Source organism: Echiichthys vipera (genome assembly GCF_963691815.1).
Source record: "Echiichthys vipera genome assembly, chromosome: 6".
In the NCBI taxonomy this organism is placed as follows: domain Eukaryota; kingdom Metazoa; phylum Chordata; class Actinopteri; order Perciformes; family Trachinidae; genus Echiichthys; species Echiichthys vipera.
This window is the reverse complement of record NC_139831.1, coordinates 12,123,917-12,146,249: the sequence shown is the minus strand read 5'-3', so window position 1 is coordinate 12,146,249 and position 22,333 is coordinate 12,123,917. Positions and strand designations below refer to the sequence as shown.

Genomic DNA, 22,333 nt, shown 5'->3' with positions numbered 1-22,333 from the left:
TGTGTGTGTGTGTGTGTGTGCGTGTGTGTGTGCGCATGTGTGTTTTGTTTGTTGTAATGACAGTCAGCCTTGTTTTTCACTCCACTTTAGGTCGATACTACATATGAGACAGAGTGTAGTTTATGAGAGAGCTAATAGTCAGAGACAGCAGTTAAAGATGGAAGAAGCACAGAACAAGGGTGCGCGTGTGTGTGTGTGTGTGTGTGTGTGTGTGTGTGTGTGTGTGTGTGTGTGTGTGTGTGTGTGTGTGTGTGTGTGTGTGTGTTTCTGTCTGTCTGTCTGTCTGTCTGTCTGTCTGTGTGCCTGTGTATCAATATATAATGAATTAAAACTCGATGTGATGACGTGGCACAAGACCAGCACCTTGGGCAGAAGGTCAGAATTTGCTCAGTGTGTTGTTGCAGGTTTAATGTTGTTTGAATTATTTACCAGTGATGTATGTATGATTTTAATTTAGATCAAGTGAATTTCATTTATATAACCCTAAATTACAAATGTACCAGTATCCATATCTTTTCTCCGTCCAGATAAAGAAAAACTTTCACAGTAGAAAAGGGGAAAGAGCTCTCTGCCAGGACAATGGGTTTTGTTCTTAATAAACAAAAACAATCTAAATGCTCCTCACTTTAACTAAATGACTACACTAGATTCTTTATTACATCCACAGGAGTCAACTCAAACAGTGGTAAACAATATGCTAATGTTTTGCCATGACAAGTCATCATGTAGAGTGTTCAACTACTTTATTTTTATCCATTTACTTTTGTTTCACAGGCAGTTGTTTTATGATTTTTCAGTGATTTATAAAAATTAAAGAGAATTTAATAAAGTAATATCAAGTTTTTTTTTCCTTTTTCAGATTGTTTCATTTGCATAATTGTCCAGAAGCTGAAGAGATAAAACTTTCCAGTATTGTATAAGAAGGTATTATAGAAAACCCTGTAGACCCTGTAGAATATGTTTTTGATCCTTTGCTAGTCTATTAGCCACATCAGAATTTATTTTGTGACCCCTCAGGGGGAACCACGGTCATAGACTAATGCTCTTGTAAACATTTTCTTTAAGTATAAAACAAAAAGTCCCCAAATCTGGAGACTTGAGAGGTCAGGGAAAAGGTGACAAGACCTCAAACCTGCTTTCTGGATTCAATTTAATTTAACTTCAATCAGCGTTTTAAACCGCCAGACCAAAAAGTGGCACAGGGATCTTATTTTTCTAACAGTCTGTTTTTCTCTTTTCCTCCCTCTGTGTCTCCCTCCAGCACCCTCAACAACAACAACATCACCCTCATCCCCCTGTCCAGCTTCAACCACATGCCCAAGCTGCGGACACTGTGAGTATAGCACACAATCATGCACGCACGCACGCACACACGCATGCACACACGCACACACACAGAACTAACATATACTACAGATGGTCACAAACATGCGCAAACTGTGGTTGCACATGTACACAACCACACATGCACAGAGATGTATTGGTGCCTACTTTCATGCAAACTTAGTAAGTACAGACATGAACTGCACGCACACACACATAACTCATGTTCACTTTCATGCACATACGCCACAAACACACACAGCGTGGCAGCAGGGTCTGTGTGATCATCTAATCACGCCATAATAAGAGACCAAGTCTTCTATTGTTTCATGACTGTGAATAATCATGTGGCCATTGTGTATACACACACAAAAGCACACAGGGACACACACAGAGATGGATACAGTGACAAATATGTGCATGCAACCCACACACACACACACGCACACAAACACTTGAGTAATGGTAACCTCATTAATACCACAAGAAAGACTTGATTAGGCTCGAAAGTTCAATCTGCTTTGATTCATTAGGAGAAACCTCCTACACTGATGTAAGGACACACACGCACACACGCCACACACACACACACACACACACACACACACACACACACACACACACATGATCCAATATGAACCCCAGGCGAAATCATCCTTTGTGATTGATTACAAGGGAGTTTCAATTTGCGTGTCTTTTTTCTGTTTTTAATTGTGTGAAGGTACAGTCTCCAAGGCGATGGAACAACTCATGAGAGAGTACCATATCCCCATGGACTGTCTAAGAGGCAGACCATTGGTTGCATTCCTGCTGGCCACATTGGGGTTGAATTCTGCCAGACCAGCATGCATAGAATGGGATTTCCTCCCCAAATCATAATTTTTAAGAGGCCCTTGTGTGGTCACTCGACCCTCCTTAACATTCAGAAATGGGGATTTCTAAAAACAAGCAGGATTACAATCGCAGAAGTCCATTTATCTTTTACGGCCATTTTCTTCCTCTTCCATTTTTGAACGTTGGCCTCCCTCAATAGCCAATCACGGGGCAGGGCTTCTATATTCACTGCATACTGTTTGCGGTGGCTCTAGTGGCAATACGGCTTGAAATCAGTCTACAATTGGATTCAGGCAGCAGCGCTGCTACGCAGTTGCCAGCAGATTGAGTTCAGTGTTACCAATATCCAATATCTTTTAATCAGGAGCCTTCGTCTGCTTCTGTTTTCTGTCAAACCTGAGTGACTGCCACTTCTGATTTCCTCGTTTGTCCTCTGACGTTTTTCTATCCTCCTCCTTGCTTTGTGTGCATCCCACTTCCCAATTCTTCTCTCGTTTTTCTCACATCATCCTCACTTACTTCTATCTTTCTTCTCTCCTCAGCCTTTCATGTCATGAATTCTCTCATTTCTCCATCATACCACTCTTTCCTTACTTTCATTTTTCTCTGGTATTCCCGACATTCACTTCCATCTCCCCTTTATTTTCTCCTCCTCCCTTTTTTCTCTCCTACCAACTTCTCAACCTGTCTTCCTTTGTTTCCTCTTGTATCCCCTATTCTTCTCCTGCTCCTCCTTTTCCTTTCACTCTCCATTTTGTCCTCCTCTTCCCAATCTCCTTTATGTCCAGTGTTCATAACTCAGTCCATCCTCCTCTTTGTCCCATTTGCCACCCTACCTATTCATCCTCAACCTCCTCCTCCTCATCATCTGTATTAAACGCTGTGTTCTTTCTTGTTTGCCATCCTCTGATCTCAGTATTCAGCTTTTATTGAAAAAAACTCACTTAGTGCCCTTCCCTGTGGAGTTTGCATGTTCTCCCCGTGTCTGCGTGGGTTTTCTCCGGGTTCTGCGGCTTCCTCCCACAGATCACAGACATGCACGTGTTAGGTTAATTGATGACTCTAAATTGCCCATAGGTGTGAATGTGTGTGTGAATGGTTGTCTGTCTCTGTTTGTCTCTATGTGCCCTGCAATAGACTGGCGTCCTGTCCAGGGTGTACCCCGCCTCACGCCCAATGTCAGACCTCGATAGGGACAAGCGGTTGAAGATGAATGAATGAAAGACTCATTCAATCAAATCTATAAAGACTTCCTTGACAAATTTCTAAATGAAATGCCTTACCTCTCCTGCCACCTTGTAATCTCTTCATATGGATGATTTTACATAGATTCCCTTTTCTCTCATTAAGCTTGAACCAATGAAAAGTTCAGAAATCCATCTGCTTCTATATTTGTGTATGTGTGTGTGTGTGTGTGTGTGTGTGTGTGTGTGTGTGTGTGTGTGTGTGTGTGTGTGTGTGTGTGTGTGTGTGCGCGTGTGTGTAATTCACTGTACTCAAGAAGTGCCCTCCGGAGCAAATACTGTGAATAAGACACACAAACCACACACATATTCCCAGAAACACAAAGCACAATGCCCTTACTCATCCACAACCACTAAGCACCAACAAACGCTATCACTGATTTACAGCTATACTCAAATAAAGTCCACACATACAACACAGCACTTTCACCATACCCCCTGCCTCTTCCCATTCTCCCCTGTGTTTTAATCCTACTTGTCAGTAATTAAGACTGAGCCAGGGGTGGGCCAGGACGTGGCTATCTCCATGCGGGGGTTTGGCTATAAACTGGATTTATAATGGGAGTGCGGTATTAAAACCCACTGCCCCCGCTGCTAGCATCAATGAGCCCATCTCTATTCCATAACAGGATTTGTCCTCTGCTTTATTACAAAGGGAGGCCTGTCTTCTGAAAGGCTAGATATCCCGGCCGGCATATAATACGCTGACAAGACATTCTGTTGTTCATCCGCCCTCCTTCTCTTCATCTCGCTCCCTCTCCCTCTTTTTTTAAAGGTGTCAAATCCAGCCAGTTCAGCCCGTAGAGAGTCTCAGCTCAGTGAAACATCACCTGATGCGTTCCATATTAAGTTTTACCATTTAATTAATGCTACAAGTGACATTTGAAAAGGCTTCTCGTGTGATGTTGCTTGGATTCCTCATCAGATTCATCAATGTCACCTAATTTGCTCGTACTGTTGCAATGCCATGTTGCCATGTGTACAAATCTAATGCAAAGTGTAACATAATGCATTAAAGGCTCAGCTCACACACAAATAAACATTCTCAATTACGTCCAATAGTAAGTTGCTTTTTGTTTAGTTTGGAAACATCCATCTCTGAGGTTTACAGTGGAAGTAAATTGAAATTCTCTTTTGTTAAAAAATAATATCCAAAGAATCAAGCAGTAATATCTCTTTCCAGAAACCGTGTCCCAGTTACTCAGGATAATCGTCAGCCCTCACAGTTTGGATTGACACTACTCTCTATCAAAGAAATAGCGCAAATGAAAATGGTTGTTTTTGTGTTTTCTGTGAGTTATCCCCACCAACAGGGACGTCGGATCTCATGTAATCACAACATTTCCAGCCACTCTTAACGATGAAATCAAGCCAAAATAACACTCAAAAATTGAAAAGACCTTTCTCAATCTATGTATTTCCTCCATTTTCACCTCTTGCTTCTTTTGTATTTCTTTCTTTCTTTTAAATATGCCTCCCTTACTGTCAGTGTTTGTGTCCACTCTCTTTGTATCTGAATATTTCCTTTTCCTCTTTCCCACCTTTGTCTCTCTTTTCAGTCAGTTTCAACTCTCAATAGATTGTGATTCAGCCTTCATTCATATTGTCACAGACCTTGGGGAAATGAGAGTTGAAGATATTAGTCTGTGTGTTTGTGTGAGTGCCTGTTTGTGTGTGTGCATGTTTCACCTAAGCAACAGCCTCATGATCCTGGCCAACGCTGGTGCATTCTGTGTGAAAATAGAAGCCATTTGAATGCCTCGGTTTAACTTCACAGACTTTTTTAAGACTTTTGCCTTTTAGAACAAGCACAATTCAGACAGGATGATAAATAATTTGTTGTTGTGTAAATTTCACTCAATCAGACTTGTTTCTTTCTCCATCTCTCTCAGGCGTCTGCACTCCAACAATCTCCACTGTGACTGTCACCTGTCCTGGCTCTCTGATTGGCTCAGAGCCAGGCGGGGCTTGGCTCCCTTCACCCAGTGTATGGCCCCCGCCCACATGAGGGGCCTCAATGTCCCAGATGTGCAGAAGAAGGATTTTGTCTGCACTGGTGAGCTGGCATCAACACACATACACACAATATTGAATTGACATATCAGAGAGCTTAGCTAAATGACACATTGAAGCACCTTTCTAGTGCTTATTATGGCATGCAAAGTGATGATATGACTCTTTCTTAATTCAAGGTGATAATAAAAAAAACATACTTTTAGTTTCACCCAACATCTATTTTCAATCGTCCATGGAAGAAAATATTTTTGCCAGTTTTCTCCATTGCAGCTACATCAAATTGACACATGAGCTGCAACACGTTAAGAAAGAAATTCAGCCTCTAAAGTTATTAAAAAGTAAAAGAAGTTTACCCTAGAACTATTCAGCAACACCGATAGAAGTAGGACTCACAGAGTGAAAGTGGAAGATTGAACCTAGTGCTGTTGACGGTAGAGACTGTTTGACGTAGAGGTCTTCAATGCAGGGAATGTAATAAAAATAAAAGCAATAATTACAGGCAGTGTTGTTATCATCCCCAGACAGCTCAGTATTAAGTTTATAGCACTGAAAGAATTACACCATGTAGAGCGCGTAATCAGCTAAAAGGCCAGTATAAGAGCAGCGGCGTTATCAGCTGCAGATAGTATAGGAACTGTTTATAGGCTTCTGATTCAGCTCTCTGTTCTAATAGACTGTCAGGCTGTGCTCTCTTTATTAGCTTTAAGCCTCTTCTTTTCTGTCTGCATACTCCATGGAAGACCTGCTCTTTTCTCCATTCCCTCCCTTACTGTACGTGTCAGTAACAAGCTGTCTTTTTCTCTTTCTCTTGTTATTACTTCATTTTATACCTCCATTTGTCCCTTCTTTCCTTTCTTCCTCCTTTACTATTTCGTGTTCCTATCTCTCTTTCCCTATGTTCCCAGGCTTCCGTCTTCCTATCCAGCAATATTTTTGTGTACATTCTATGACCAGACAATATTTAGTAGTACTATTCACTTAATATTGCAACTTTTTCTGTTTCGCACCATACAAATGGCATGCTTCCCCCAAAGACTTGTATTCTTCGCAGGATGCAAATTATTCTGAAACAATATGACCATGGGACATTAAAACTCCCCCCTGAAGATGACAAAAAAGTGATCTTGTTTTTCGAACACATTAAAGCCACCCATGTCTATTTGATGTTTTATATATATTATTTGTATATTGCTGTCTCCAGGTCCAGCACAGACAGAGTTGAGGACTTGTGTTCCTCAGGTGGCCGTGTGTCCACCCAGCTGCAGCTGTAACAACAACATAGTGGATTGTCGTCGTAAAGGCCTCACTGAAATACCGGCTAACCTCCCTGAGGGCATCGTGGAGATGTAAGCTTCTTTATTTTACTTAAATGATACATATTTTCAGTAATGTGTTATGTATGGTAACAACTGACTTGTTCACACAAAGCACATTTTACAGATAATTCTTGTTTTTTATATTTCTCCATATTCTTACAGGCTTTTCACACTTGTATTTTTGCATGCTATGTCAGTATGTGTATTATGTGTTGATCATGAAGGGCCCATTTTAAAATTATCCAAATTGTCTACCGTGTAAATTATTTGCTTTTGCGCAACAAAATGATGTTTCTCCTTCTTTTTATTAATTTAACACAACATATTTTACTGTTATACTGGTTGTATGCGTGTGTGTGTGTGTGTGTGTGTGTGTGTGTGTGTGTGTGTGTGTGTGTGTGTGTGTGTGTGTGTGTGTGTGTGTGTGTGTGTGTGTGTGTGTGTGTGTGTGTGTGTGTGTGTGTGTGTGTGTGTGTAAAATAGTAGTGATTTTATACTTTGTCTTCTGAACGTGACATTTTGAACTTTTTATAAGAAAAATAGCAATTGCCACTTCAGAACTATTTGGAAGCCAGTTTGAATGCAAATTTACACTGCAACACTTTATACATACACACAACACACAGATCTGTAGATACTTTGATTCACCATGAACTAGACCTCACATTTTACCTGATTGCAGAAAACTCCTTCTTTTACACACTCATACGCTTTGCCCTCTCTTCAGCCCCCCTCCTCCTTTCTGTCTCTTACACATTAAAACACACACACACGCACACACACACCACAGTAGGATGTGTTTGATATCCCTATTGATCGTTGTACGCTGTTTGTTTAGACAGAGGACAGCTGGTTGATTGCTCTCTGAGTAAGGGAGCAATTCTCCCCTGCAACGCTATGTGAATACTGCTATACCTCCCCAGCATAAGTAATAGATTCACACACAAATGCACACGGATATATGCAGACACACCAGTTTTGTATGTGCAAGCAGAGTATGCACGAATTACAGGTACGTACATACACACACACACACACACAAACACACATTCTTGAAGGGTCAAACACACTTACAGATTACATTTGATCCATTTTAATAAATGTTGTTGCTATTGCCTGAAACAATAGAGTATAATCAGATGATGTATTGTCAGACCTCCAGTAAGGACAAATTGCATTGTGCACTTACGTGTGTGTGTGTGTGTGTGAGTGAGTAAGTAAGTGTGCGTGTGTGTGTGTGTGAGAGTGTGCGTGTGTGTGTGCATGTGTGTGTGAGAGTGTGCGTGTGTGTGTGTGTGTGTGTGTGTGTGTGTGTGTGTGTGTGTGTGTGTGTGTGTGTGTGTGTGTGCATGTGTCTCAGCCCATTGTGAACACGCTCACCTGCCAAACCCATCTCCTGCTTCAGTTGCCGTTGTCTCTTCAAGTCATTTACATTCATAAAGCAATTTAGCCAAACAGTTTTGTCTCAAGGCGTTTAACATCATTAGAACATCAACTGTGTGTGTGTGTGTGTGTGTGTGTGTGTGTGTGTGTGTGTGTGTGTGTGTGTGTGTGTGTGTGTGTGTCTTTGTGTGTGTGTGTGCGTGCGTGTGCATGTGCGTACGTGCGTGCATGTGTCTCAGCCCATTTTGAACACGCTCACCTGCCAAACCCATCTCCTGCTTCAGTTGCCGTTTAATCGCCGCCTCACCTTATAGATTTTTTATATTGCCTCTTGAAATGTCTTCCCCTTAATACATCCTTTGATATTGAGCCTCTAAGTGTCTTTGACTTAACCTTGTTTTAAAGCCCCCAGATATAATTTGTTACTTGTTGTGTGTGCAGATTGTCTCCGTCAATATCTGTACATCCTTGATTTATTTTGACCCTTCAGTAGAAATAAAGTGTTGTTGCTTGCCAGCGGTTGGAGGTACGCGAATTTAGAAAGGGACATGAGCCAAGAAACAGCCACCTGTAAGGGGTGTTTTCATTTAAAGCCTGGACCAAATAAGCGTTTCATTTTTTAAAGACAGTTAGGGTGGGGGTGGGGACTAAAGAGGAGGTGGAGAGGAAGAAGAAGGGTGGATTTGTTCTCATTAATCATTCTGACAGCTGACCCTGTGGCTGGCCTTGGGACCTTACCGCATCTTCCTCTTGATTTTTCCTCTCTTTTCCCCTGTTATCTACACTTTTCCTCTCTGATTTCTCCATTGTTGTCCTAAATTCCCACTCTCCTTCTATTTTTTTTCTCTCTCTCTCTCTCTCTCTCCTTTTCTTCCTTTCATTTACTTAATTTTGTGCTGCAGCTTGTCACTTTTTATTCTCATCTCAGTCAGTTATGAAGAATGCACGAGCTACATACAGTAGATGAATGTGTATGATAGACCATCAGGAGAGCAGAAACTAAACTACATATATTTCCCCAAATGAGGGCTTATTGCTTAGTTCTGATGGCTCCCCACATGGTAATAGATGGTGTAACAAGTATGCAATCTTCCAGAGAAAGAGAGAAATTCCCTTTGCCCTTAGCCTGAAAAAGTTGAGGAATCTTACGTGTTTACAAATTCAGTCTGACCGTATCTAAAGAAGAGATGACTGTGGCTCCATCAGAGCAATAAATAAAGTATTAAAATAAAAGAATATGAATTAGGAATTAGGATTCGAAAGTAAAAAATGTTAATATAGTGCTGCTCAAACCAAATGCCCCATGGACACATTGTTCACTGAAACCTCCATTTCACTGTGGTTGAGACAGAAAGTTTGCTGTAGCCAGTTAGCTAGTACTTTGCAATTGGAAACACTACTGAGCAATTGTGGCCAGCAGTCCAGGTTGTAGTTTCTCCGATTCTCCTGTCGGTCTGAGGTAAGCCCATTCCTGCTGAGTTGCAAAATTCAACCCAACAGTTCACACTGAGTGACCTTGAACAGCTGCTGCTGCAAAGCAGAGACCAACCTGCAGAAATATTGTGTAGGTGTTGATTGGAACAGCCGCCTTCTGAACTTTTTGCGCGCTTGTGCTTGACTGAGGTTTTGGGCTTAACAGGACTTCATGATAACCAATTACTTCTCTGTCATTGAAATTCAACATTGAAAGTAAAATGAAATTAATTTAAGATTTTCTGATTAATGTTGAAGTTATATTCAAATGTTCTCATTGTATGTTTTAGGGGTAATGTACCCGTTGAATTAATTTGAAGGGATTGTTAAATATCATCTAACTTCTTCTTTTTCCCACCCCTCCCTACTCTCTTTCTCTCTCTCTCAGTCGCTTGGAGCAGAACTTGATTAAAAGTGTCCCAGCAGGAGCCTTTTCTGCCTACAAGAAGCTCAAGAGGATGTAAGTCTGTCTGGATAAAACTTCATACACAGTCTCAAATACACACGCACACACAGACACACACACACACACACACACACACACACACACATATGTATGTGGATGCACACAGTGTTGCAAGCATACACATATGCACTGATATGCATGAAAAAAGCTTAGCTCACGTTAAGACTTAGCAACAATCTTTTCATACTGGCACCAGACATGGATGCATTATTTATTTATTCTTCTATTCATTTATTTAACCAGTTAAGTCTTGCTGAGGTCGACTACAACGACTGCATCATCTGCATAACAACAAGTTTCTGGCACGCTCACCCCTAAATCTTTAATGTGATCAGAAAATAAAGCAGACCCAGTGTAGAGCCTTGGGGCACTCCAAGGTTAAGTACAGTAATCCAGCATAAACTGAGCCCATTGACTTTCACCACCCTGAGATCATTTTTTAACCCCCCGACTGCTTTGTCAGACATCGGTATGTTAATCATTCTCAGCATGACATGATTTACTAGGTCAGAGGCTTTAGAAAAAAAAAATCAATTAAAAAGGCTGAATGGTCCTGATTCTTGTCTAGGGCTTCAGTAATATTAGCAATCATCGCTTCAGCAGTAATTAAGCTAGATGTTTTCTAAATTGATACTAGTAGTACTATAAAAGACACCAGTGCAAAAAATGGAAACAAGGTAAAGATAGAAATACATCTGATAATTGAAAGAGTTCAGTCTGCAGGAATTTTTAACAAAATATGGATATAAGTTGTCAGGATCTTCACATATGGTTTTATTTATTTCAGGTAAAGATTTTTACCTCAGTAGCAGAAAATGGTTTGAATCTAAAACTTTAATTAGCAGATGCACAATCAGTTGCTGATTTCTGGAACATTTAAAGATTGTGAGACGAAATAGTCAAAAAGAAGGACACACAGTATGTCTAATCTATGGGTCAAACCAACATGCACACACACACACACACACACACACACACACACACACACACACACACACACACACACACACACACACACACACACACACACACACACACACACACATACACACACACACACACATACACACACACACGCACACACACACACACACCACAGAGTTAATCTCTTCTTGTTTCTTTCACACATACACCCACAGATATAAAACAACTGGTGAAAAATGTCCTCATAATGCAAATGGCTGAAAATGCCATACTTGCAGACTTGTGCAAGGTTTTACGGTTGTTCACCCATCTATCAACACATGTACACACACACACACACACACACACACACACACACACACACACACACACACACACACACACACACACAGATAGGGTTTTAACCTCCACAGAAGTGTTAAATAATATATCTTACAGCTGTGGAAGTGAATGACATGAACTGCACTTAACATGTCATCGCTTCCAGTTTCTCTCTCTGTCTTCAACTCTTTCTCTCTTTTCTGTCACGGCATTTCTTTCCCTCACTCTGTCCATCTCTCTCTCTCTCTCTCTCTCTCTCTCTCTCTCTCCCTCTCTCTTTCTCCCTCATTTACTTACACATTCAGCCCTTCTTACTTTTTTTTTACTCCTGTTCCCTTGCCTTGACCTCTGCTGATATATTCTCTCATGATCATTTGTTAGACAGTTCTAGGGCATTCACAGAGAATGAACCACACTTGCACTTACCCCCCCCCCCCCCTCTCTCCCCCTCCCAGTGATCTGAGTAAGAACCAGATTTCCGACATTGCTGCCGATGCTTTCAGCGGCCTTCGCTCACTCACCTCATTGTAAGTATGACATACACACATACATATTCAGACAGGAAAGTAATTGCGTTTCCAGACATTTAGCAAATAAAAATGTTGTCGCTGTCGATGTTGACAACCAGCTGTGTGTGCCTTTGTATATGCTCGTGCGTGTGTCATTGTACGTGCCTGTAATCAGTCAGTGCATGCATGTGTGTGAGGGTGAATGTGAACATGAAGGACAGTTTAATTTAAATCAATCTGGAGCATGAAAATGAGACAGACAGACAAGAAGGGGTAGACAAGGTGAACTCTGGGTGTTGAAACTGAGCAGACACACACAGAGCCGAGACAGTTGAACAGGAATGTCACTGAGAGGAACGATGCTGCTACGTGATGTAGCAAAAGTATAAAATTGCTCAAGTGAATTAAATGGTTGCAACTACATTTGGAAGCACATCTCAAACATGATTTTAGTTTTTAAAGATCAAATGAGTCATATGGCCAGCAAATGTCTAGTCGTTAATACTATTGTGGTCAGAGCGGCCACAAGAGCCGACCTCTCAGCCAGTGCTTTATCAATCGGAGTTTGCATACTTCCAGGTCCTGTAGATAGCCAATTCTTACAAAACTGGGCAGGCAGCAATTCTGCAATGTTGAGAAGAAGCATAACACGTGTTGAAAATTATTATTATTTTTCCAGATAAACTTAATTTCATAATTACATTGAAAATATCATCTCAATCCTTAACTTGAAAGACAGCACTGTAGTATATCCTGTCACAAAATGTGAAGGGATACCAGTTAAATCCTCAAAAAGTATATTTACTTCTTATTCACTATATGCTGTTCATCGTAACAGCAACTTAACACAATTTAATGGATTAAAATGCTGTATCACACTCCTCTCCAGTGGCATATTAGAGCAAGAATAATGTTCACAAAACAACAAAGTGTTTACTGTGCTTTGCAACCGGCTTCAGACCACACAAGTGTCAAAGAGTCAGTGACAGCTTTGTAAACACGTCTACCTAAATGATGTTGTTTTAACTGTCCTGTGCAGGGTGTTGTATGGCAACAAAATCACAGAGCTGCCCAAGGGATTGTTTGACGGACTGGCTTCCCTGCAACTACTGTAAGTACTGTTTGTATTGTCCTTTCTTATGTTTGCACCCGTGTGAATGTGTGTGGTCCCCCCAGAAAACAATGAATTACATAAGTCAGTAAACAAAGCAATATCACACTCAAAAATGGAGATGAACTAAACATTAAACACACATATTGTCATGGATTTCTAACAGTCAGGTCTGAAGTCTGTACAGCTACAGTTTCCTTTAGAAAAGGACAAACTAATGAACGTGGCAACTTCAGTCACATGTGTGTGTGTGGGGGGGGGGGGGGGGGGGCGCTACCTGTCAGTGTTCACGTGCATTTGCATTTTTTGCATTGTTAATTTTATAGTAACACATTGCAAAAGGTAAAGAGAAGGTTCCAGATTATTTTGGCAGGAACAATGTGCATTTTCTCAATATCATTTTATGTGTGTGTATGTGCGTGTATGTGCGTGTATGTGCGTGTGTGTGTGTGTGTGTGTGTGTGTGTGTGTGTGTGTGTGTGTGTGTGTGTGTGTGTGTGTGTGTGTGTGTGTGTGTGTGTGTGTGTGTGTGTGTGTGTGTGTGTGTGTTTGTGATATTTGGCTTTTCTGTGAAAATAAAAAATGATCCCAGAGTATTGAACCATTGTTATATTTAATTTATTTAATTTCTAAAGAGACACTATCAATTCTAATCCAGATCTTTGTCCTGGCAATTTGGGAAACATGTTTAGATGAATGGTGTTCAGCCTGTCTCCATGGTGGAAAAGAGCATCGGAGATCTGCTGCGGGGACTTCCACCACAGAGACAGGCCAAACACTGCCATGACACAGACCTGGATTAAAATCAGCAATGCTGTAATCTTGCCATTATGTTGACTCCAATTGGAGCATTACAATGGTAAGTGGGTTTGGCTGTATCCATGTGTAGAGTTAAACTTAATATTCCGTGATTAAGATGATGATGATGATGATTGGTGATTTGACACCAGAGAGCCATATCTACAGTAGATTACCTTTGTTCCATGATCACAGTTAAGGCCAATTTTACGAGCTTCAATATACAGAGTGGGGATTTTATGAGAAAGAGCAAATCTTAGTCATCATCTCCACTGCAAAGTAGCAACTACAATCAATGTGTGTGTGTGTGTGTGTGTGTGTGTGTGTGTGTGTGTGTGTGTGTGTGTGTGTGTGTGTGTGTGTGTGTGTGTGTGTGTGTGTGTGTGTGTGTGTGTGTTTATAGAATAGTCTTTCTTAAATGATCAACATGAACCAAATAGATGTTCTGTAATAAAAACTCAACGGCAGAGGTTCAAACTGCAGCAGCGGTTCAGCATGCAGTAAAAATGTGGACTCCTATAATGGCTGCATTGGTACAGTACTATATGTGGCATATGGTCCTGGCAAATGCCGCAGTACACTGCAGAAACAGCTGATGTTCTGGGCTTTTCCGTCGTAAAGTGAAGCGAAGCGAAGAGAATGAGGATGAGTGAATCTAACCCACAATCACCTTTTACGGGCTTAGGTGGATCATTGGGATGCATGGTGCATAGTCAGACAAGGCAGAGAAGGGGGAGGGGTGCGGTTGGATGATAAAACAATGGATTGATGGAGAGGGAAAGATGGGGAGAAAGTGAATATGGACATGAGGAAGAAGACATATGGAAAAACATAGCAATGTAGATTTAAAAAAAGAGAGTGAAGAGTAATTGTATAAGGTGACATCATTAACATTTAGTTTCCCCCCGATCATAATTATACTAAACGGTAAAACACTAAATGCTTTATATTTGTGTCTGCTTTGATCAATTAATAAAAAAAGTACTCAATGACTGGTTAATGTTCATGTCTTGCCACCTGATTGATTGGTCAATCCCACAAACACACTGCCTGTGGATGTTGCTGTCGCTCAGCACGGGTTGAAAGGGAATGTGTCTTTCAATATTTATAAGAAAAGCTCCAACAAGCCGGTCATTTTGTCAGGCATTTCAAGACGCTGTTATGAGTTTCACTGGTGAATAAAGCAGCAAGTCAACCTTCCAGGACAAAGATTTGTTTATTCCTTTGTATAGCTACCTGTCTGCTGTTTATATTGTCGGCGCAGCTTTGTTTTACTGGTGCAGTTTCAAGTAATTAGTTCCCCCTGTGAGCTGCCTAATGAGGCGTGGATATGTCGCAGAGGTGTGTGTGTGTGTGTGTGTGTGTGTGTGTGTGTGTGTGTGTGTGTGTGTGTGTGCGTGTGTGTGTGTGTGTGTGTGTTTGTGTGTATATATAAGAAAGAGATGCAGGTAAGGATGGAGGTGCAAACCTTTCCTGTCATTTGTCTAATCCCTCTATCACATTTCATTTCCCTTTCTCTCTCTCCTCCATTCTGGCTGCCAACATCTCTCAATTAATTGTATATCTGTGTCACTCAAGATGAAATTTTCACCTGTCCCTCACTGTCTCACTCCATCATTTCCTCCATCCTATCTCAATTTGTCTATCTCTTCTCTTCCTCCTTCTTTTTCCCCCTTTTTCCCTCTTCGCCATCTGTCCTTCCCATCGAACACAAGATATTACTCTCCCACCAAACATACTCCACAGATATTCGCCTCCTGCCCTAGAACAGAAAGAGGGAAATTATAAGATCGCAATTTTCAGATCTATGAGTAACATCCAAAAAATATATAATAATGACCGTGTGGAGAGGGTAGTAGAGGCTACAGGGAGGGATAGGGGACGAGATAGGGAGAAGAAAAAGAGGACAGGGGAGAAAAGTTTTGGTTTCACAATAGAGATGCATCTGGGAAAAATAAATGATCTCATCTGCCTGTGCGTTTATGTTTTGTTTGTGTGGCACCAAGATAATAAAGCTAAAAAAAAAACACAGATAAATAACAACTGGCTCTTGCTTGTGTTTCAGGCTGCTGAATGCCAACAAAATTAACTGTTTGAGAGTCAACACCTTCCAAGACCTGCAGAACCTCAACCTGCTGTCACTGTACGACAACAAACTGCAAACCATCAGCAAAGGACTATTCGCCCCTCTGCGCTCCGTCAAGACCCTGTAAGTATAGTCAACTTTTTTGTTCCATGAAAACAGCTACAACTATTTAAATAAATCAACAGCTATCTTGAGCATCTGTTTATGGTTTCAAGCCAAGTACTTTCTTGTTCCAGCTTCTAAAATGTGTCGTGTGCTTTCTTTTTAATAGATAACAAGAAATGTAATGTATTAAAGTTTGGGACTGTGACATTTTATTCCTTTTTTTAAACGCTTCATAGATGAAATGATTAATCCAGCTGATAAATAGACAGTAAATAGTGAAAATAATCATTAGTTGCAGCATTGTTACTTTTAACCCATAAAGTTATACATTGATGTGTGAAGATGATTATCCAGACTGACAGAGGGAGGAGCCAACATACTTAAGTTGTGTTCACTCTGGCCAAATTGGGCAACTCAATTACAAACAAAGTCAATACAAAGATGGGAACAGACACAAATAGACACAAAGTTGCACAACGCAAAATTTGCATCACGTGTATATGAGTTGAAATATTTCAAGTATATCGGAGTGAATGGCACAGATAACACGACGCACAGCAAATTAAGTGGACTACACATGTATGACTGTGATGTTGAAGTCACTTGTTATACACTCCTTAAACATCATGAGATCATTAAAAAAACACATGAAAACTGAGACCGAAGTAACTGTGTGGACCTCTTCTTTTTTTGTCCTGTGACAAACGTATCTTCCTCTCTTCCTCTCAGTCATCTTGCCCAGAATCCCTTTATGTGTGACTGTCATCTGAAGTGGCTGGCAGACTACCTGTTTGACAACCCTATTGAGACCAGTGGAGCGCGCTGCAGCCACCCCAGAAGGTTGGCTAACAAGCGCATCAGCCAGGTTAAAGGCAAGAAGTTCAGGTGCACAGGTAGGAGATGAGTTCATACAGACACACCTAAACACAAGCAAACGTGCAGTGAGTCCCCTCTGAAGGTTAATAAAGACACGTTTTTATCTGGTGAACAGTAAAATGTCATGATAGAAAACTAAAACATGATAGTTCTAAAAACATGGAGGTTTATGTGTGCAATTAGAAATTTATGTGCGTTTACTGAAACAGACACAAGCATTCACATGCAGCCTTTATGTCCGTCTGTGGTGTTATTTTATTACTGTGATTTCCTTTGATACGAGCCATGGGTCTCACTAATTACAACACAGACCATTTCAGTATACTGAAGCAGCACAATAACTTACTCAGCAGGGACCGGCCATAGATTGTGATCGCCCACTTGTGTGAGCGTGTGAACGAATGTGTGTCTGTGTATTGTGACATATTTTGTGTGTTGTTATTGTTATTTAATGGGGAGCCAGTCAGGAGATATCCTGGCAAAACTTGTCTCATAACGCACAAATAAAATCAGCCAACACAAAGGATACACGCCCTAAATTGCTCATACACCCTCAACGTAAAGTAGACCAAAAGACCATTAACAAAACTTTCTGTTTTAAAAAGACAGATTTGGTTTTGGCCTTTATTTCTTTTTAATAGAAAGCATTATTACAATAAGCAAATAACTACTACTACTATATGTAGCAGATGTTTTGCTTTATATGATGAAAATATGAAAATATAACAGCAAATGTAACAGAAATAGAAATATTTGGAAAACCATCACAGGCATCTTCGCTACATCAGTGTGCTGTAAAAAAAAAAAAAAAAAAAAAGGGGAGGGGGGGCTGTAAGATTGACCATTTGGTGAAATTAGATTTCTACCTGTATTGTTCTCTAAAATGGTATGTCCTAGCCTAAACCGGGTACACTATAAATAGCATTACCAATACTATTACATAGTGATGGCTTTTATCCAAAGTGCTTTTCAGTATCATGAGCACATGTGGTACATTTTTAGCATGGAGGGTCTCAGTGTTAAGCAAGCCCTTAATGTCGGTACTCATGCCCATGGAGCTTATCACGATAACTAGATTACAAAAGCTCCTAAAGCTGTCCTCTTCGCTTTAGCCCTTGCTGTCTGCAGCCCCATGCCTCTCCTTGCATCTCCTCTTCCTCTCTGGACCTGTGTGGACATTTTTCGCTATTGGTGGGCAGTTCTCTGGTCCCGTCCCCTTCCTGTGTGGATCTGCAGCTGTCTGTTGCATCTCCTATCCCGTATGGACCCTGGCCCCCTGACTGGTTGGTGCAGCTCCCTGTTGCCCCGCCTTCCTCCTGCGTGGACCTGCATTCTGATTGGTTCGTGCAGCTGTCTCTTGTGCTTGATCTAACCATGTGGCCCCGCCTACTGTGGCATCACATGGTTCCGTCAAGCGCCAGGGACCGCCGAGCACACACCCGACTACCTCTCCCAGCCAATCATACACCATGGAGCCAAAATTACGGCAAAATGCTTTTTTTGTTTGCATATATGTGTAGGGCCTCTGATGCATGAGGCTCTAACTGTGGTTGAAATAATTGATAGGTCGAGAGTTCGATAGGTGACAGTAATCTAACATCAAAATATTTCATCATTTTATCTGTGATAAATAGTAATAATTTAAGAAATTCATAAACTTTCATATCCACCATGAATTTTCAACCGCCAACTTAAATTTCAGCTCAATTTTCAGACTCTTCTACTTTTTTCCTAGTGTTGTGTCTCCTGGAAACTATTGCCGTGTCTTTGTAAGGTTTCAAACCACATAAAGAGAAATGCTTGTTAAAGTGCAGTCACTTCAGATTCTGCTTCCCATTCATTTCAATGAAGAACAGGGCTAGATCTACTCAATAATGACATAATCTGATTAAACTTAAAACACGTATAATCCCAAGGCTGCCATGTCTAGCAAGTGAGAGAGAGGGGTGGGATTGACATTTCACTCACGTATAAATGCATGTTGAATTAATACACGCTGCGAGACATTATTTGGCTGTAGTGAGTGCAGGAAAATGACAGAGGTTGCTGATCCCTGAGTGTTTGACAGGAGGCTGTATAATTTTTTAATTTTGCAGACAACTGCTGTTATCCGCCCTCTCTCCATGCCAACTGCTGCAGTTTATGTTCGAAACCATACCCACGATACCTACTTTTCATCTGGCAAAATGTGCACTCCTATCTCCACTGTCAAATCGCTGGCAGTGCTTCAGTGGCTAGCATGACTGATCCCACCATCTCTGTTCAGACTGCTTTGCCTTTTTCTGCTCCAACTGAGGGACTTTAAAGAAAAAAAGCTCTTCTCTTCTTCCCTTTAGCATATACAAACCTTCCCACCTCCAATTCTTTGCTCTCATCCTTCCCCTTCTTTCTTTTCTCGCTCCCTTGCTCTCCCTGTCAACTTGCCAGCCAACAAGGTTTGTGGCAGCCCAAAGATATTAATTATTTCATCACTCAAAGAAGCTAACCAACCAATTCTCCCAACAGACAGACATTATATTATAGAGCACTGATCATTCACTGAGTTCAAATTAAGGTCGCTCATCGTAAATTACCACTCAATAGGTGGTCTAAGTTCTTTAACGGTGACAAGCAGAAAACATATGAGCTACAAAGTAGAAGAAGAAGAAGAAGAAGAGTTCCTTTATTAAATTGTTTCACTCTGTTGTTATTCAGGTTACACACAGGCCCGAATACACACACTTGTACAAACAGGACCGATATACATGCAACTAATGGAGGGATGTCAGAGCAAGGGGGCCGCCAAATGGCTTGGCGCTCCGAGCAGTTGGGGGTTCGGCGCCTTGCTCAACAGCACCTGTGTGCCAATATCAGAGCAGTCTGGTGAGAGAGAGAGAGAGAGAGAGAGAGAGAGAGAGAGAGAGAGAGAGAGAGAGAGAGAGAGAGAGAGAGGTAATGATAACCGTGAGAACCATAAAGCGTGTTTGTGGTGCACAAACAAAAGTGCTGCATGATGTAAACTAGCTCCGTTCCAAAGGCACTTGGTCATAAATAATATCTGTTCACATTAAATCGAAATAACAGAAGTTGTCTCTGGCTCACCTTGTTCAGTAAAAACACATCCAGGGTTAAACCACATTTATCAATGAAATGTTTCCATAAAACCACATGGATATCTGTTTGTTAATTTGATTCACAATGGCAGCCATGTACTCTGAGCTGAATAAGTTTTGTTTTTTCCTGCTGGCTGTATATGTATTGGGATACTATGTTGTCTTTTATTATAGGTTATGACAGGAACAATTTGTGTGTAAACGGGATTATATTTGCATTTAAACTTAAAGAGTCTAACATTGTGAACTTTCTGTCTCTCTGATCTGGTATTTCTTTCTTGCCCTCCTTCTCCTTTTTTGCTTTCTGTCTCCTTCTCCCCCTGTTGACTTAATTTACTTGGCTTTTCTTCTACCTGCTGTCTATGCTTTTGCCTGTCGTTCCTCCCTGTTTTTCTGTTTTCTACTATATTACTTTCTTTGCCCTTTTGGTCTTTCCCTACCTCTTTCCTCTGCAGGCCAGGAGGACTATCGTAGTCGTCTGAGTGGGGAGTGTTTCCAGGATCTGGTGTGTCCAGAGAAATGTCGCTGTGAAGGCACCGTGGTCGACTGCTCCAATCTCAAACTGACCCGTGTACCTCCACATATCCCCGAACACACTACAGACCTGTAAGCCAGCCGGTGTTTCATTTCTACATACACATCGCATATTGTATGCGAACACATGATGCATGCACACAGATTGAAAGCCATGTGTTAGACCACTCTAACCTGAAACTGCAAACCGTCACACATCCTTTAACATACCACAGACCTGTCAAGAAGTTTCTGTCTTTCTCAGGCCAACCCTAAATAGACATGGAAACATGCACGTGTACAAACAGAAGAATCTAGGCTTGCATACATGCAATGATATGCGCATATGCAATGCACGCACACATATTTGCCTTTTTCTCTCTGTTTCTTCGCCTTTTTCAGGGCGCCATTGTGAACGTCAATTTTCATTTTTAGCTCTCGGACCAAAATGCCTCTAAACAGTCTTTTCCATCTACCTCAAAGTCCCAAAGGAGTCATCATCATGTCTGGTGAAGGGTCTCACACTGGAATACTGAATAGTCCCATTTTACCACTAAAAAGTAGAAAGAGTGAAACAGATAACAAACAAAAGGAATACCATAAACTGATTATGAAAAAGGTTAGAATCATGTTTAGAATCTGCCAGATGTAAAAGAAAACATGTTAGCATAGTATTATGCTAAGGAATTAGGATATAAAGCCAGAAAAGTTTTCATAATCCATTTAAGCTACAGAAAATAAAGCATTAAATCCAATGTCATGGTAATGCTATGGTCTGAGTTAAAAGAGAAATGGTCAAAGACTTAAATAACTGCTCATAATGCACAAAATACACCCCAACAGAGACCAAAAAGTGGATTACCTGATTCATAACTGCGACACAAGAAAAGTGTGTTGCTGCTAAAATTCACCAGCCTCATTTTACTTTCAGCACCTGACACTTGATTGAATATTCAATGAGCTAATATTTCCACTCAGGAAATAGGATTCTAGCCAGAGGCAAAGTTTTACCCAATAATGCTGCATCACTTAACAGCTTGAAAATGTAAGTGAGGGATGGAGAGCGTGTGTCATGGCTATGATGTGCTACTAATGGAGAGTAGCTGCAGAATAAGGCACCACTGCAGCATTAAGGCAGGCGCAGGGTGGTTGTTTATTGAGGTTAGTTGTAAAACGGTGAATCCGACCATGGCTGCCACTTTAGATAACTAATAATGTCAGTATCCCACAGACCATTAGCCCCCAATACCTCTCTCTATATATATATGGTTCTGTTTCTCTCTGCGTATCCTCCAATCCTCCCCCCTTTCTCTCGATCTTTTCCTAGGGCGCTACATGTCAAAAATCTAAACTTTGTCCTTCATGCTCGGTTAGAGGGCGGATCAAAGTTTCTACTATTTTTGACACCCTCTCTCGCACCTTTTCTTGCCATTTCTTTAAGAAGCCAACCAACCAGTGGGCCTTTTGAAGGCTACAAACACACACACACACAAACACACCCACGCCAGTTGTGCCCTGTGTAACCTGCCTTATCAGGGGAAATCAGGGGAGGTTGTGGCTGAGCTGAAGGCTTATGTATTTTTGCACTCTTTTTCTCTTCTGTCTATCTTTTTGTCTTTCTTTTTAACTCTTACAATTAGACACATAATCCTTAACATCCTCTTTGAGAGTGTTCAATAGGTATGAATGAATTCATCTTAAGTCAATTATTTGCACTCAATAAAACTGTACATTCTGAGTACTATTGATCACAAGGTAAAGAGATTAGAAATTTCTGTTCACTTTACATTCAAATTATGCAAATCAATCCAGCACTAAAAGCAGTGTAGCTTTTCTGCTTCCAAACATCTACTTTGCAATATGTTATTTCACTTTGGCTTCATCCATGTGGTTCCATCTTTAACTCTCCCTGCATGTCATTAGAAAGTGTCCCCTCCAGCTGA

At 41.0% G+C, this 22,333-nt stretch overlaps 1 protein-coding gene across 1 annotated transcript in view; it reads left to right on the top strand.

The window, feature by feature from the left end:
* The window catches only part of slit3 (slit homolog 3), a 258,744-nt gene that overhangs the window by 182,281 nt on the left and 54,130 nt on the right, over positions 1-22,333 (top strand). Inside the window, exons 7-15 of the mRNA XM_083915485.1 lie at positions 1,262-1,333; positions 5,294-5,457; positions 6,619-6,763; positions 9,978-10,049; positions 11,756-11,827; positions 12,849-12,920; positions 15,784-15,927; positions 16,639-16,802; positions 20,333-20,483. Coding sequence (XP_083771611.1) covers positions 1,262-1,333; positions 5,294-5,457; positions 6,619-6,763; positions 9,978-10,049; positions 11,756-11,827; positions 12,849-12,920; positions 15,784-15,927; positions 16,639-16,802; positions 20,333-20,483 — 1,056 coding nt within the window. The remainder of the gene's footprint in view (positions 1-1,261; positions 1,334-5,293; positions 5,458-6,618; positions 6,764-9,977; positions 10,050-11,755; positions 11,828-12,848; positions 12,921-15,783; positions 15,928-16,638; positions 16,803-20,332; positions 20,484-22,333) is intronic.